The sequence below is a fragment of the Myotis yumanensis genome, unplaced genomic scaffold (assembly GCF_028538775.1).
Source record: "Myotis yumanensis isolate MYYU_CA2020_CCGP unplaced genomic scaffold, mMyoYum1.0.hap1 SCAF_14, whole genome shotgun sequence".
Taxonomy (NCBI): domain Eukaryota; kingdom Metazoa; phylum Chordata; class Mammalia; order Chiroptera; family Vespertilionidae; genus Myotis; species Myotis yumanensis.
Genome location: NW_027223765.1, coordinates 39,677,823 through 39,694,344, shown reverse-complemented (window position 1 = coordinate 39,694,344; position 16,522 = coordinate 39,677,823). Strand labels below are relative to the sequence as shown.

The window sequence follows — 16,522 nt, the reverse complement described above, 5'->3', positions numbered from 1 at the left end:
TCTCCCTAGCCCCACCTGTCTTCTGTATCTACCTCACCTCTGGCTTCAGTGTTCCTGATCTCCCAGCTCCTGCCTTCAGACCTGAGCAATGGTCCATAACTCCCAGCTCCCAGTTCACGGTTTGCCCACCCGACATCTAGCCCCACCAGGATCTTGGACAGTAGTACCCCCGCTCCCTGGCTCCCATGTGTGCGCCTCACCTCCAGCACCACCTGCTTTTCAGGGATGCCCTTCATCCACTCTCGAAGCTCAGCCAGCTCCTCTATGCTATTCGGCTTCTCGTAGATCTTGCGGCTGATGCTGCGAAACTCATCACAGATCTGGCGGTGGGAGGGCACTAGGGAGGCCAGGTGCCTCTTTCTTGCCTTCCCTGGGGCCTGCTCCCCCTTCCTGGTCCCCAGTGTTTCCAGATAGGAAATTTCTCCCACTCCACCACATCCTGCAGCCGGCTCACTGGGGAGCTGCAGCCTTGCGGTGGGGCAATAGCATCACCAAGCACACTTCACCTTCTCCAGCCTCCTGGGCCAAGCCAACACACACACACACACACACACACACACACACACACACACACACTTCTGAGGCCTGCATTTGCACACCCTCAGCTCTGTGAAAAAACCCATCTCAGGGTGTTTGTTCTTCATGAGGAGTTCCCAGTTCTCTACAAGCTTAGAGGAGGTAGCAGCACCCCCTTTCTGGCCCCCCCCCATATGGGATAGCTCTCGGTAGACAGCCAGGGTCAAGGCAGGATGACTTCCACTGGCCTCCCACTGGCCTGGTGTCTGCAGACACCCCTGACCTTGACTGGAGACATCTTGCTTGTTGGAGTTCACCCTGGACACAAGGGTACAGGTGTTGCTCCGTCACTGGGGCTGGACCCGAGGCGGGGGCGGGGGACTTACGTCTTCCACCTCCTTGTGCAGGTGCTTGGCCAGGATGTCCAGCATGGAAGTGGCCAGCGCCTTGCGCTTCTTGGACAGGCTCTGCTTGACATTGTCCACGTTGATGTAGAAGGGCCCAATGACGATGCTGCTGGGCAGCGAGCTGTCCATGATCTCTTTCTCCCGCAGGTGGGTGAGCACCACTCTCTCCACCTCCTCAGCTGATGGGCATTTCGTCTGGTAGGCCCTGTGGACAGCGGGCACACGAGGAGTAGAGCGTGGTGAGAGTATGCATGGGGGTCACACAGACACACACAGACGCACGCACGCACACACGCACACACGCACTTGAGGAATGTGGTGATGTCATTGTTATTCAGCTCCAGGTACTTTCTGTACTTCTTGGCATAGGCCTGCAGTGGGATCATGGCCTTGCGCACAGCGTTGGCGATGATGGCCCTCAGCTCCTCCACCAGGGGCTCGTGAAGCCCCACTGACTCCAGCAGGGGGTTACCGCTGATGAAGATGTCCTCCATCACCAGCTGTGGAGTGGGGGTGAGGCACAAAACTGGATGAGCCATGAGCAGGTGGGCAGAGGAGTTGGAAATGTGATCCAAAGACTGAGTGTGGCCACACACGGAGAGCATGGTGGGGGTGGGGACAGGGCAGGGCTGTGGATCAATACAAGACCAAAGCTCCATAGAGTCCACCAAGGGGCACTGTCTTTTTCTGTCTGTGCCCGACTCAGCCCATTGCCAAGGAAAGAAACAGATGGGACAACCAGGTCACTGATGGCTCTGACTGACCAGCAAGGAAGACAAGAGGGGACTGGAGTTACAGAGGCTGCTGGACCAGGGCTTGGGCTCTGTGCAGATCTGGTAATGAAATGGGGACTTCTGACTAGAGTGTGGCGGTTGGTCTGTGTCCACATCTTAGCTGAAGAGAGAGGGCAGGAGCTGGGTGGGGTCAAGAAGGTGGGATCTGGGTCAGACATGGCTGTGGCAGAAGCGGGCCAGTGAGCCCCGTTGGCATCACAGGTCTGACAGCAGCTATGTGACCTTTGGCCAAACTTCCCCCGAGTCTCATGACAAAATGTGGATGTTGATGGTTTCCAACTCAGCTTATGATGAAGATGAAATGGGCTATTCAAGAATTAAAGGGCGGAGCACACTGCAGCCAGGTGGGAGGCCATGATAAGGCTGAACTGCTCTAATACTCAGGGCAGCGCCTGGGGCTGCGGAAGCCATTAGCAGCCAGAGCAGCAGGTGCCCGGGCCTTGTGGGTACCTTCTCCAGCTGGGGCACTGCGTGGGTGGCCAGAATGCCCTTGTCGAAGAGGTTGAGCAGAGATGTCTCGAACTGCTCTAGCGGTGTGCTGTAGTGCACTCCTGAGCTGTCCAGCACCAGGTCCACGATGAACAGAGGGTTCTTCCGAGGCCTGTGGGGCAATGCGGGCTGACCATAGGCAGGGGCCTGAGGAGGCCCGAGTGCAACAGGCCCAGCCCTCTGCTCTTTCTGCTGCCATGGTGGCTCTTGAGCTCTCCATGATGAGACTTGCCTCCTCCCTCCTCCCAGAAACCTCCAAGTTACCAGAGAGAAAGCCCCAGACCAGCCAAACAGGCTCTGCTATTCTAGCCACTTACCCAGAATTCCATGCGCACCAGGGAGGGGGAGGACCCTCTGTGTGGTCTTGAGTTCATCAGGACAGGTCGGCCACACCCTGGGCACTGTGGCTCCCCACTCTCCCTGGGAGCTCTCTAGCCTTGGCGTCCGATACTCACTACACATGACAACTCTCAAACCTGGATAGTAGCTGGGCCTCCCCTCTGCGTTCTGGATTGCCACCTGCCCACCCGGACATCTGATGGCATCTCAATCATCCCATGTACCCTGAGTCCTGCCAGCTTCCCCTCTGCCTATGCACTGCCCCAAATCTGTCCAGTCCCAGCCCTGTCACCCCTTATCTAGACAATGGCAGAAGCCTTGTTCTTCTGTCTCACTTGTCCCCACAAATCCAGAGCATCATTCTAGAATGTAAATCAGATCATTTCTCCCCTCTGATAGTTGCTGACTAAACTTAGAATAAATCCAGCCCTGATCATGGCCCCAGGAGGCTCTGTGTGATCTGGCCTGGTCTCACCTATGTCACCTGACCAGCCTTCCCTGCCCTCCCCATGCCAGCCACAGCTGCTGGCCTCTCTTTCCTTGACTGCCCCAGTTTTCTTTCTCCCTCCATATTTCTGCACATGTTGGTCCCTCCACCTACCCCACATCTCTTCCCAGCTGGTTTCCTCCCTGTCTCAAGTCTTGGTTCAGATGTCACCTCCTACCTGAACCCCTGGCAAAGCCCCTTTCCTCCCAGGGTCTCTCACAGCCCGTCAAGATAGGCAATGACTGTGTCTATTTTTTTTCTCTCTCTATTCTCCTGTGAGTGCAAGGGTCATGCCACTCTTATCCCCCTAAAACCCTGCCTGTTCCTGGCTCAGAGAATATTTCTCAAATGAGTAACTCAGTGACTGACTGAGAGAATGAAGGCCACAGAAGAAATGCAAGCCAGGACGGAAGCCAACAACCAGGGTGGAAGCCAGGAGCTCCCTGCTGTCCAGGACCTGGCAGTGATGGGCACCCTGACCCTGGTCCCCTCGGTCCCCACACCCTGCACCACCCTAGCTACTGGGGCCTGGCAAGGAATAGTTCTGGTGTCAACAGGTGCCTCGGCCCAGGGGGCCCACCTGTAGGGGCTGTTGGTGAAATCTTCGCCCCATTCCATGTCATCAGTGCAGTCGAGCACACTGTAGCAGGCCTCATTGATGAACTGGGAGAAGCTGGTCAGCGAGTCCTGCACCAGGAAGCGCAGCGTGTCCTGCAGCATGTACTTGATCAGCTCCATCAGCTTGCGCAGCTTCGACATGAGGTACACCGCCCAGTTGTTCTCATAGAGGTTGTACCAGCCCTTGCTCATGTCCCGCAGGCTGCTGCGCATGGCCACCTTGAGCGTGCTGATCCAGGTGTCCTTGAGGAACATCTGCACCTGGAGTGGCCAAAGGTGGCATCACGTGGCCACTCTAGGGAACCGCTGCCCACAGCTGCCACGTTCAGGGACTCCAGGCACCAGGATGCTCTAGTGGCCTCAGGACTCAGATGGCTACACAGGGATCTCCCCCAACCTCAACTTATTGACAATCCCTGCCAACCAACACCCTCCCGAGACCCTGTGAACCAGGCTGCTCTGGGGGAAGCAGTGCTTTCCTTCCAGCCAAGGGAGAGAGACAGAGAGACAGAGAGACAGAGACACCAGAAATGAGGCAGAGACATAGACTGGAGCAGAGAGATGCAGAGACAGAGGAAGCCTTTAGGCCAGTGATGGCGAACCTTTTGAGCTTGGCGTGTCAGCATTTTGAAAAACCCTAACTTAACTCTGGTGCCGTGTCACATATAGAAATTTTTTGGTATTTGCAACCATAGTAAAACAAAGATTTATATTTTTGATATTTATTTTATATATTTAAATGCCATTTAACAAAGAAAAATCAACCAAAAAAATGAGTTCGCGTGTCACCTCTGACACGCCTGTCATAGGTTCGCCATCACTGCTTTCGGCCATCTGGCAGCCGTCTCCCATGAGGCAGAACCCCTTCTCTCTGGTACCCAATCCTCAGGGAGACACGGGGTGCATAGAGTTCCTGTTTTTGCTTCAGAGGCCACTAGGGTCTGGATGGAAAGTGACTGGCTCTCCTGTTCTCTTGGGGGTGAGCACCCCCCTTGGCACCCACCCCAGCCTACCAGAGGTCGAGGAAGAGGCGAGGCCTGGTGTGAAGGAAAGCAGGGCTCTCAGCCTCACCACCGGCTCATCAGTCCTGGGCTTCCCCAGGAGCCCCTGGTCCGGCCTGTCAGCGCCGAGGCTCTGGCCTGCCAACTGCTGCTGCTTTGTGCCCTGGGTGGCCACGCACCTGAGTGAAGGTCTGTGACTGGATCTGCTCGAACTCCTCCAGGCGGCTGTACTTAGAGAGGCTCGAGTGGAACAGGGACATGGCGATCACCTTGTTGCACTCAGCCCGCACCTTGCTGAGGGCTGTGATGACCTCCGGCCGTGTGAGCAAGGACACAAAGGTGAAGTCCCCCTTCTGCTCCCGGAAAGGGTACTTGGGGATACTCACCAGCCCTGGGGGGGGGGGGGGGGGCAGTGTCAGATGGGCCTAGGACACACCCGGGGTCAGGACAGATCTAGAGGGACAGAGCTCCTGCCTCCTCCCTGAAAGAGGCACACATGTCCCCAGAACCCCTCTCTTTCCACGGTCTGTTAGAGGGGCCCTAGGGCCCCACAGTGAGGTGCCTGCTCTCGTGTGGAAATGAATTTCCTCCAGGCCCCTCTGGGTCACAGACCCTTCTGAAGTGGGTGAGCACCCTCTCCCCATCCATTCCTGCCCATTCTGCACACCACCCCTGATGCCCATCTGGGCCTGCCCTGGGATACCAAGAAAAGATGTGGGCACCACCAGGACACTTGGAATGCCCACTGTCCACACCCGACCCAGCTTCCTGGGCACTTTATACATGTGGAAGATGGACCCCAGGAAAAGAAATTAGCAGAGATTGGGGAGCTCAAAGCCAGGAGGACTTGGAGGGACCTGACAGCCTACTCCGACTCAGTCTGCCACCTGTCCAATGGAGTCGCAGCAATGCCAAACTACTCCTGCTATTGGAGGAAGAGAGACCCACATGTCCTGAGGTCAGACAATCAGCGAGCCCTTCTCACCCACTTCTGAACTGTTCTCCTAGTACGCATTTACCTTTTGCTCCTTCTGTTCTACTCAGACTATTGTTCTTAAAAGGCACCTTCACCCACCACCCAGCTCCCCAGGCAGACAGGAAAAGGAGGGAGATGAATGCTGGGGACAGGATAGGTGCAGGTAAGTGTTGGGTGGGTGGCCCTAGGTCCTCCTTTGCCTAACGCCCTCACCTTGCTTGGGCACCTTCTCCTCTTCCTTCTTAGGCAGGGTCACGTAGGAGAACGTGTCGGGCTTGGAGGAGACAATTTGGTCAAAGTTGATCTTGTTCATGCTGCGCTCGTAGTCGAGGTTCACTTCTTTGGATAGATTGCTGAGTTGCTCCAGAACCCTGTCCATGGGGCCAAGAGAGAGGAGTCAGGGGGCTCCACACACCCTGTCACCCACCCTGGGCCCAGGCTCTGCTCTGGCATGGGCTTGGGGACATGGGCTTGGGGCTTCCTCTGGCATGGATGGACGCACCTCCCACCTAGACCCCTGGCCACGGACCTCATTACCCTCGTCAGCTGCCTCTTTCATGCCACTCCCACCCTCACATCAGTCCCTGACTCTGCCCAGTTTGCTTCTCACTTCTCAATGTCATCTAGTGCAGGCCACCCTCCCTGTCTAGTCCCCTCACCCCACCCCTGCCCATTCTAATCCATTCCCTGTGCTCACCTAGTCCACCCACAGGCGGCCCCTGAGTTCGTACAGGCACCAAGCTCTCACGTATCTCGGAGCCTCTGCACACACTGTAGCCTCTGGCAGCCACACCTGATAGATCCAGACCCAACTCCACCTGACCAGCCTTGCTCCTCCCTTGGGGTTTCTGTCCTGGGCATATTTGCCCTCTTTGGATGAAGGAAGGACCCATTTATGCTCCCAAAGTGCTCTCCTGGCCTTGACACCCCTGGTCCCCTCTGGTCAGTAAGCACAGGACGAGGAGCAGTGTGTGCACGGGGCATGTCCAGCTTATGGTCATTTCTGCAGAGCCTTGAACAGGGCCTGGTATCAAAGGGTTCCCTGTACGCAGGTATTGAGTGCACACATAAAGAAATGAACGATCCAAAGACTAGAGGCACTGAAGAGACGGTCAAACCTCTGAGGGAAGGCAGAAGAGGTTTGGAGTGGGGGGGTAAGAGATCAACCAAAGGACTTGTATGCATGCATATAAGCATAACCAAGGGACACAGACAGTAGGGGGGTGAGGGGATGTGCTGGGGGGTGGGAGTGGGTGGGGAGAGGTCAATGGGGGGGGAAAGGCAATACTTTCAACAGAATTTTAAAGAAAGGAAGGAAGGAAGGAAGGAAGGAAGGAAAAGAAGGAAGGAAGGAAGGAAGGAAGGAAGGAAGGAAGGAAGGAAGGAAGGAAGGAAGGAAGAAAGAAAGAAAAAGAAAGAAAGAAAGAAAGAAAGAAAGAAAGAAAGAAAGAAAGAGAGAGAGAGAGAGAAAGAAAGAAAGAAAGAAAGAAAGAAAGAAAGAAAGAAAGAAAGAGAGAGAGAGAGAGAAAGAAAGAAAGAAAGAAAGAAAGAAAGAAAGAAAGAAAGAAAGGAAGAAAGAAAGAAAGAAAAAAAGAAAGAAAGGGAGAACGGAAAGGAAAGGAAAGGAAAGGAAAGGAAAGGAAAGGAAAGGAAAGAGGAAGGAAGGAAGGAAGGAAGGAAGGAAGGAAGGAAGGAAGGAAGGAAGGAAGGAAGGAAGGAAGGAAAGAGGGAAACTAAGAAACGAATGAAAGCATGTCCATGGCTCAGAGCCCCATGTGACAAGCAGGAAAGGCTCTAGCGGGAGGTGGCCCATGACATCCAGGAGCCCTCCTCTTGTCAGGGACATCCTTCACCCAGTCCCTGGCCTGCAGCTCTCCTTCTGTGCTTCTCTGCTTCCCAGTCCAGCAAACTCAGCTCAAGCGCTGCTTCCTCCAATGACCAATAACTGAGGCAAACATACAAAATCAAGCCCCCTTGTCCCGTCTCCCTCAGGATAAATTCTGTGGCGGCATTCATTTAGAGTTCTCCATGGGATCAGAGGCTAGACTTGTCCTAAATCCACACCTTTGCCTCGTTGCTTCCTCCACCATATCCTTCTCTCCCCTATAGATTTCTCCTGAGAAGACTTCATCAACAAATCAATCACGTACCCAAGAATCTCCAAATCACACTCTGCTTCTAGGGACTCTGACCTACGGCAGGACTTAATGGACCCTGAACCTGTGCTTCAGAAACGGCTGCTGCCATCCTGCCTGGAGATAAGCCAGCATGCACTGGAGGCATGCTGAGCCCCACACTCTGAGCCTGAGACCGCCTGCATCAGATTCCTTGTTACAAGTAAAGTAGTGTGTATTTCCCTGATGGCTAAGCCAATCTGAGCCCAGCATCTTTATTATGTAAATGTTCTAAATAACCTAAAACTGAAGAAATGGGATTCTGGGCAACCAAGGTAATGGTGGCTACATCAATTCAACTCTCCCAGCATACTCTCAAAAATACATACATACATACATACAAAAAAAAAAAAGAAAAGCAAGAACAAACAACACCTTTAGCATAGAATAGAGAGAATGCTCAAACTTCACATTATCTTTAGGTAGAAAAATAAACATCAACTCCCAGTGAGCTGTTGCTCACATTCCTGCTGCAAGCCTTCCTGGAGAACAGGAGAAGACTGAGGAAAACTGTGAAGGAGGGAGTAGTGGTAGCCCTAAGATTGATCCAAAGTGCTGCCAGAAAGAGCAAGCCCACCCCACCTGCAGATATACTGAGCAAGAGTCCTGGCAAAGCATGAGGAAGAAACTGACATGCATGCATTCAAAGTAGTTTCTCGGAAGGGCATGACTGATGAGGAGGAAGGTGACAGGAAAGGAGTCATTTGGAGATTGAAAGGTGACTAGGGAAAAAGTAAAAGTGAAAATTAGAGTCCTCAAAGATGAGAGAGAACAAAAAAACTTGGAGGACACACAATTCTTCTTACACACACATACACACACACACACACACACACATACACACACACACACACACAGCCATCCATTAAAAACAGAAAGCTAGTTTGTTACACTAACAGAAGAGGGCAACCTTGAACTAGGAATCTTGCAAAACATCCCAAATCCATGAAGTGAGTAGGTGAAAGTGAAGTACACTTATATGAAGTCACTATAAGAAAAAGAGAGAGAAGACTTTAACTGATGAAGTCTCATTCACTCCTCAAAAAAGAAACAGACACAACAGGAGAAAACTAGCACAGCTCTTCAAACTGAACTAAACATCTTCAAACAAGTATTTGGGCATATGAACAAAACACCTTAAATCAGATCCAAAGACAGAACACAGAAATAGGAAAATGGGAAGAAAGGTATTTGACTGAAAAGAAAAGAAATGGAAGAAACAAAACTTTTTCAGGAAGGAAGGTTAAATTACAAGGTTCCCAAGGAAGAATAGAGTCAAATAAATAAGTGTAATCATAGAGTCAATAAAAAATGTAATAAAGTACATTGAAGAAAGGCAGGGATATAACCAAGAGAATAAAAATCATAAAGAGAAAGAACTAAAAGGGGTCAGAAAATGGTTGAATTAGAAATTGGCAAAGAAGAAGCAACACAGAGAGGTAGATAGGTAGATAGATAGATATAATGGAATCTCTGATGAAGAAAAACAAAACAATAGAACAAAACTAATACTTAAAACTATAATTCAGGAGATGGGGTGTGCAGTGGGCAGACAGCTGGAAAATTTGGGGCTGCTGAGCCATTCGTTCATACATACCAACACACCTTGTCAAACTAGCCCCTATCTTCCTAGTTACTTCTTCACCAGGGACTACCCACCCCCATCCTAAACCAACCCCCCTACCTCTCCATTCTTCACAAATCTATTGATTCTTTGTCTAAAAGGTATAAAAGCTTCCTGCTCTGGAAAGAACACGCACACACACACACACACACACACACACACACACACATCTGTAATTCAAAAGGAACTTGCAGAAATAAAAGAATATCTGAATTTCTGTGTTTAAAAGGCCCATTGTGTACTTGGGAAAATTGACCCAGAATGATCAACTCCGAGGCATATTCTAGTAAAATGATTGGGCTTTAAAGATTAAAAAAATCCTCAAGCACTCCAAGCAAAATAATCAAACAGCTTACAAGGGACGGGCCACTGGACTGGTATCAGGCTTTTCAAAAGCAACATACAAAGCAAGGCGAGCATTAAAACAAAACAAACCCTAGCCAGTTTGGCTCAGTGGGTAGAGCGTCGGCCCACGGACTGAAGGGTCCCGGGTTCGGTTTTGGTCACGGTGCATGCAAATAACTGATTGACATGTCTCTCTCACATAGATGTTTCTCTCTCTGTGTCTCCCCCTTCCCTTCCACTCTCTCTAAAAATCGATAAATGGAAATAAATATCCTTCAATGAGGATCAAAAACAAACAAACAAAAAAAACACTCTAAGAATAAAAGTATGAACCAAGAATTTTATATTCAGTCAGGTTGTCCTTCAGGTTTTAAACATGCAAGAACTCTAGGACGCTATACCCTTGAGCCTTTATAAGAATATAATGGAAGAGGAGCTGAACCCAACCAAGAGACTGATGGGGTTCCAGGCACATTACCCCAAAATATGGACCTTCGCATACTGACTGTTTTAAGCTGAAGGAATTTGGGAAAGAGCAGGTGCAGGAGGAACCCTCTGACCTTGTCCTGAGGCAGGTCATCAGACCCTCTCCTGAGAGGTGCTCTCCCATACCTTGGAGGAAAGGACAACCTTAGCTCTCAGATGGCGCGCTGCCAAGAGGACCAGAAGGAACAGGCCTTGCTAAGCTCTCCCCGTTGCCTACCCCAGCTCATGTCCTTTGTCCTGTCACATTTCCCACAGCTGTCCACGCCTCACCAGGCCTAGCAGAACAGCACTTGGGCGTAACCTCTTCAGTCTCCATTTCCTCAGGGAGGGTCCCATGTCAACTAAAACATATAAATACATTTGTATGCTTTCCTCCTGTTAATCTGTCCTTTATCACTGAGCCCCAGCAGAAAATCTAGAAAGGTGTAAGGAAAAGGACTTTCTTCCTCCCCTATGAAATGATAGGGGAAACGTCAGGAAAAAAGACTAATATGCTTAATATATTTAATTGTAGATTTAAGACTAAAACAAAGATACAGATGAGAGTGAAAAAATATATTAAAATATTCAGTAAAAAAAAAGCAACTAAAAATGGAAGGAGAAAGTAGAATGAGATTGAGGATTGTTGCATAGGAAATAGAAGAGAGTTAGAAATACCATTAAAAACTGACAAACTGGATATTAAAAGGTTAAGTAGGAAAGCAGGGGATTACAGGCATTATAAAGAGAAGGAGTACAAAAGAGTTCACTAAAATGAAGGTACAAACCTACCTAAATACCAAAATGAATTTTAAAAGTAAAAGAACAAAGAAAATACATCATGTAGAGAAACATAGCATCTATAATAATAAAAGCATTATATGCTAATTAGATCAGACTTCCTTCTGGACATCCTTCCAGATGACCTTCTGGATGAAGCCGACTCTGCGAGGGAAGCCCAGGTCCTGGGTGCCAGAGGGAAGCCGGTGCCAGCAGACGGGGGAAGGAAGGCCTACTCTTGCACGAATTTTGTGCATCGGGTCTCTAATAATAACTATAATATTAAATAATATGACATAATTGAGATTAAACATATCAGCTCTATCACTTATTACAAGAAAAAGATTTTTATTTTGACTCACAAAGACCCAATATATTGATAACAAGACCTTTCTCAAAGAGAAAGGCTAAAAATAGAGGGATGGACAAAGATGCATCAGGAAGATGGAAACAACAAAAAAAGCCAGGTTATAATTCTGATATCAAACAAAGTAAAATTCAATTTAAAAGCATTAGACCTGACAAAGGACAATTTTTAATGCTAAAAGCTGCAATTCATTGTGCTGGGCTGCATATCTGGCACTTCGGCCAGACGCGGCGCGCTGTGCTTTCTGTTCCTAGAACACATAGATAGGAAGGTAGTCACTGTACTGATGCTGTACTGTGTCGGGAACAAATTGTGTAAACGATGGCTTTGTAACTAACTTTGTGGGTTTTGCAAATAAAAACGCTGTAACTTCTGTAGTCGGCACTGCAGTTCAGCCTCTGCTTCGGCAGGGTGCTGAAACTGTAGTCACTGGCCAGCTTAATAAAGGCTCCTAAATTTTGATCTGAGTCCCTGGTGGTCGTCTCTGTGGGTTGCCCCATTACATTCATAATGATGATATAACATTTCTCTCAGTGGGCAAAAGTAAGTGAAGATATAGAAGACATAAATAACATAGTAATCAATAAGGTAGATTTTATGGAATATATATTATGTATAAAATATATATTATATATAATTATATTTTTTATAAATATATATTATGCATATTATATATAATATATATTATTAGAGTATAATACATCCTCATAATTGATATATTTTTATATCCTAATACTAGAACTATGCCCCTTCCCAAGTACTAATGGAGTATTCACAAAAATTGATTATAAATTTATATTAGGTCACAAAGAAAACATCAGCAAGTTTATATAATAGAAATATTGTAGCCCTAGCTGATTTGGCTCAGTGGATAGAGCATTGGCCTGCGGACTGAAGGGTCCTGGGATTCAATTCTGGTCAAGAGCACGTGCCTGGGTTATGGGCTTGATCCCCAGTGGGGGGCAGGCAGGAGGCAGCTGATCAATGATCTCTCTCATCATTGATGTTTCTATCTCTCTCTCCTTCTCCCTTCTTCTCTGAAATCAATAAAAAGAAATAAAAAATAAAAAGAAATGATTTCCCAGTATCAATGAGCACCTCTAATGCCCAGATCTTGGCTTTTAAATACCATTGCCCACTAAAAGGAACCAGTGCTCCTTGGAGAAATAGCTGATTTCGGGGCTAGGTCTGGGAAAGTACAAGATGAGTCCAGAACTTCTCACTGTGCCAGAAAGTAAAAACATGCTAAAAAACAATAGGAACATATCAGAAGGACATTGGAATCACCTGGAGGAGGCTCCCACTGGCCAAATCTGGGACAATTTAAGCATCAAAATAAAAAAATGCTAGTAATAGATTATAACCCTTTGAATAAAATAGGAACCTATGAGTCCATCCTATATGATAAAAGGGTAATATGCAAATTGTCCCCTCAACTGGGAGTTCTACCGGAGTTCGACCAGGGGGTGGGGCCAGTCCATCAACTGCCCAGGGCCCCTCCCCTTACCCCAAGAAGTCCATAGTGCCCTAGCTGGTCTGGTTCACTGGATAGAGTGTTGGCTTGTGGACCGAAGGGTCCCGGGTTTGATTCTGGTCAAGGGCACATGCCCAGGTTGCAGGCTCAATCCCTAGGAGGGAGCGTGCAGATGGCAGCCAATCAATGATTCTCTCTCATCATTGATGTTTCTATCTCTCTCTCCCTTCCTCTATGAAATCATTATTTAAAAAAATTTATATATATAAAGAAGTCCATAGTGTAATGGGCGAGATAGCCTTAAATAGGTAAAAATGGAGGGAGCACTACCCCTGGGCAGCACTAGGTCCCACAGGAGGGCTTCCCAGAGGTGGCCATGTTTGGGCTTGGGGAAAGGTCTGGCAGGGACTCACGTGGGCCCTTTTCGCATCCGGGGCGTGCTCATGGCCCACTGCTTGATCTTGCTCATGCTCTGCTCGTTGAGGAGCTGCTGGCCCTCGGTGGGCATGCAGTCCACATAGAGGTTGTATAGCAGCAGCGCCTCCGTGTTCTTGCGTAGGGCGTTGGCCTGGACCACACGCTGCGTAAACACGCGTGGGTCCTCAGCACAGAAGAGAAGCTGGATCCGTGGCACCCAGTACTGGCAGTTCATGAGGGGTGGCCTTCCTGAGGCCGGCGGGGGGAGAGAGAATACTCGGTCGGATCTTTGGGCTGGACACCAGGGTGCAGCCTGGCTCCGTGGCTGCTGCATGGTAGCCCCAAGCAGGTGGTTCCCTTTTCTGACCCCCATCATATCTGTGAAATGGGTCTGATGACACTCCCTGCCCTGCCCACCTCTCAGGTTGTCTGGGATGGATGTGAAAGTGCTTTGCAAACTGTAAAGAGCTTTGCACAAACAAGGAACTATGCAGGGGTGGCTGTTTACGTGGCCATTCCTTGATGCCACACCAGGGCAGACATCACCAACTGAGGGCCTCGGGCTCCTTCTCAGCATCATGCGGAAGGTGGCACATATCAAATAATGGCCATTTGCCCTTCCTGGGGTCTCTGAGTGATGGGCCCTCTGATCTCACTGATCAGGGACAGACAGCCACAGGACAAACAGAGCAAGGAGAATTCCAACCTGAGCTGGCTGTGCCCTAGGCGGGGGTTGGTTTCAGTCACGGGCCAGGCCCAACCTGAGCTGGGGGTCTGCCTGGATCAGGGTCAGCAAGCTTGTACCTTTAGCAGTGACCCCTCCGTTCAGGATGGGCCGCCCCATCTCATCTCGCACCAGGCCATTCTCGTTTGTCTTGTGCACCAGGTACAGCTTCTTCTCCTTGTCGTAGTCCAGGACACCAACACTGCACCATTTGTACTTCAGCTCCCGACTTTTGGGGTCCTCTGAAATAGGATGGGAGCCTACCAGTGTTCCCTGCACGGGGTGAGCAGGGGCCTCTGAGTGTGAGCAGCAGGGGCTGGGAACAGGTCTCAGAGGACACTATCTGGCCTCACTCCCACCAGGAAAACCCCCTCTGGCCCCAGCAGAGCGGGGGCCTTCCTTCCTCCCAGCTGAGCTGGACTCTGTAGAACACCGGGCAGCAGAAGAGCCAGATGGAGCAGGCCTCTCAGCCTTGTGCTCAGCATGTCCCCAAAGGGGCAGAGAGAGAGAGAGAGATGGGCTAGCAGGACCAGGAGAGGAAGCAGGAAAGCCCCAAGCAACAGACCTATTGAGGATCTGGTTGTAAAGGTCACATGTCTGAGCTAGACCCCTTTAAACAGACCAAGTCCAGGGTAACTTATGCCCTTCCCATAGGCTTAGAGGAAGAGCAAGTGACCCGCACCCTCCCCATAGGCTTCCTGTGGCTCCTGAGCCCGAGCCCCTCAGATCAGGACAGCCTCAGGCAGAGTAGAAGGCTGCTGCCCCGTGATGTCCTCACAGGGGCCTCGGGGCCTGTCGGGTCTGGATGAGCCTCCCTCCACTCCCCAGGCGGAAAGCCTGCTTCTCCAGCTCCCCTCCTGCCACTGCACCCCACACCTTTCTCTCTTGGATGTCTGCCTATTCCTGAGACTTTGGAGCTTGCTCCTGCCTTTGCATTGGGCTGTGCCCTCTGCCAACCGTCTTCACTCAAGTTACCTTATTGCTGGTTTGTTCCCTGCTCAAGTGGTTTCTCCCTGGGAGAAGCCTCTCTGCCTAAAATAGCGCCGTTGCCCCAGGCACCCTCGGAGAGCTTCGGTCATACAGTGCAGCAGCCTCCTGGTGCTGGTCAGCCCCTTACACTAGCATCCGCGCCCCAAGGGCAGGACTGAGGCGTCCCACCTGGATTACAGCTGCATCCCTATACCTAGAATGGAATCTGGTACGTACAGCAGGTGCTCAATAACCTTTCATAGAAGTGAAGACAAACATGGCACGGAGCCAGGCAGAGAAGGCCTCGACACACAGTGGCTTAAAACAAATGTGGGCAATACAGAGCCGACTGAGGGAGGAAGGGCTGGAATTCCCAGGAAACACTGCCTGAGGGTGGATGCTGGATAGATGAGTACGGGTTGCTGTGGAATATCTCACCGGCTCTGGTTCTGTTTGTGTGTTTTTTAAATATGTTTTTATTTAGAGAGAGAGGAGGAGAGAGATAGAAACATCGATCAGGAAGAAATACTGATTGGCTGCCTCCTGCACACCCTCAGGGATTGAGCCCGAAACCCTGGCGTATGCCCTGACCAGGAATCACACTGGGGATCTCCTGATTCCCAGGTCAACAATCAACCACTGGGCCACACCAGCCCGGCTTTGGCCTATTTTTGTTTTCTCTTCCCTTCTTCGTCAGTTTCCTTTTTGAAAATGCTGACCTTGTCTTGGCTCCACTCAGAGGAATAGACATCACAAGCAGCCCCCACGGAAAACGAGTGCTCTGGCGGGGACGCTCCCTGCCAGCCCTCCTCCTGCTCAAGGCCAGGGCCCACGAGGGGCAGGAGCAGAAGCACTCCGGGAGGCTGCGACTTGGTGCATTTAAGGTTAATGCAGCCCCAAACCTTCTGGTTTTATCACCAGGAATTGGTGATCTGGGAACAATTGAGTTAAATTATTTTTGTAATTAAGTAAAAAATAAAGGGAGCATTCTAGGTTTCTTGTCTAGTTCAGAGAAATTGATTCCAGCATTAACCTGATTTTAAATTGAGGCATAAAGTTAACAGCATGCTCAACGGACTCACTGAGGGCCCCCTGGACACTGAGCAGCCTGAAAACCAACATGGCTCTCGCACTCCTACCTGCACCTGGCCCCCTCCTTGCTCCGTGGTGGCTGGTCCACCCACTTGCAGGAAGCAGAGTGACCCTCAGCCTCGCACAGGCGCATGGCCACCTCCAAACTCCAGCCACATGACCCAGAGCTTCCTAGGATGCCTGCACAGAGCCAGCCACACAGGCCGGGGTGGTGGCCGAGGAAGCTCACCCTGGCACTGTTCCCAACAGCAGCCGACTGGAGAGAGCCTCCCGGCCCCCAGGGCAGACCCAGCTCCAAAGGACGTGCCAACACAGACAAGGCCGAGCAAACCCGGGCATCAGTATGGGTGGGGGGCGGGTGTGATAGTGGCTGCAAGTGGGTGACAGTACGAGTGTGTGTGTGTGTGTGTGTGTGTGTGTGTGTGTGTGTGAGTTTGGTAAAAATGTGCATGAGTGCGAATGCA

General features: G+C 50.3%; 1 protein-coding gene across 1 annotated transcript in view; it reads right to left on the bottom strand.

Moving 5' to 3' along the window:
* Positions 1-16,522, bottom strand: part of DNAH1 (dynein axonemal heavy chain 1) — a 72,447-nt gene that overhangs the window by 45,537 nt on the left and 10,388 nt on the right. Inside the window, exons 7-15 of the mRNA XM_070390701.1 lie at positions 14,078-14,239; positions 13,270-13,522; positions 5,841-5,998; positions 4,831-5,042; positions 3,613-3,911; positions 2,168-2,318; positions 1,230-1,423; positions 903-1,128; positions 201-320 (exon numbers count right to left, since the gene is read on the bottom strand). Coding sequence (XP_070246802.1) covers positions 201-320; positions 903-1,128; positions 1,230-1,423; positions 2,168-2,318; positions 3,613-3,911; positions 4,831-5,042; positions 5,841-5,998; positions 13,270-13,522; positions 14,078-14,239 — 1,775 coding nt within the window. The remainder of the gene's footprint in view (positions 1-200; positions 321-902; positions 1,129-1,229; positions 1,424-2,167; positions 2,319-3,612; positions 3,912-4,830; positions 5,043-5,840; positions 5,999-13,269; positions 13,523-14,077; positions 14,240-16,522) is intronic.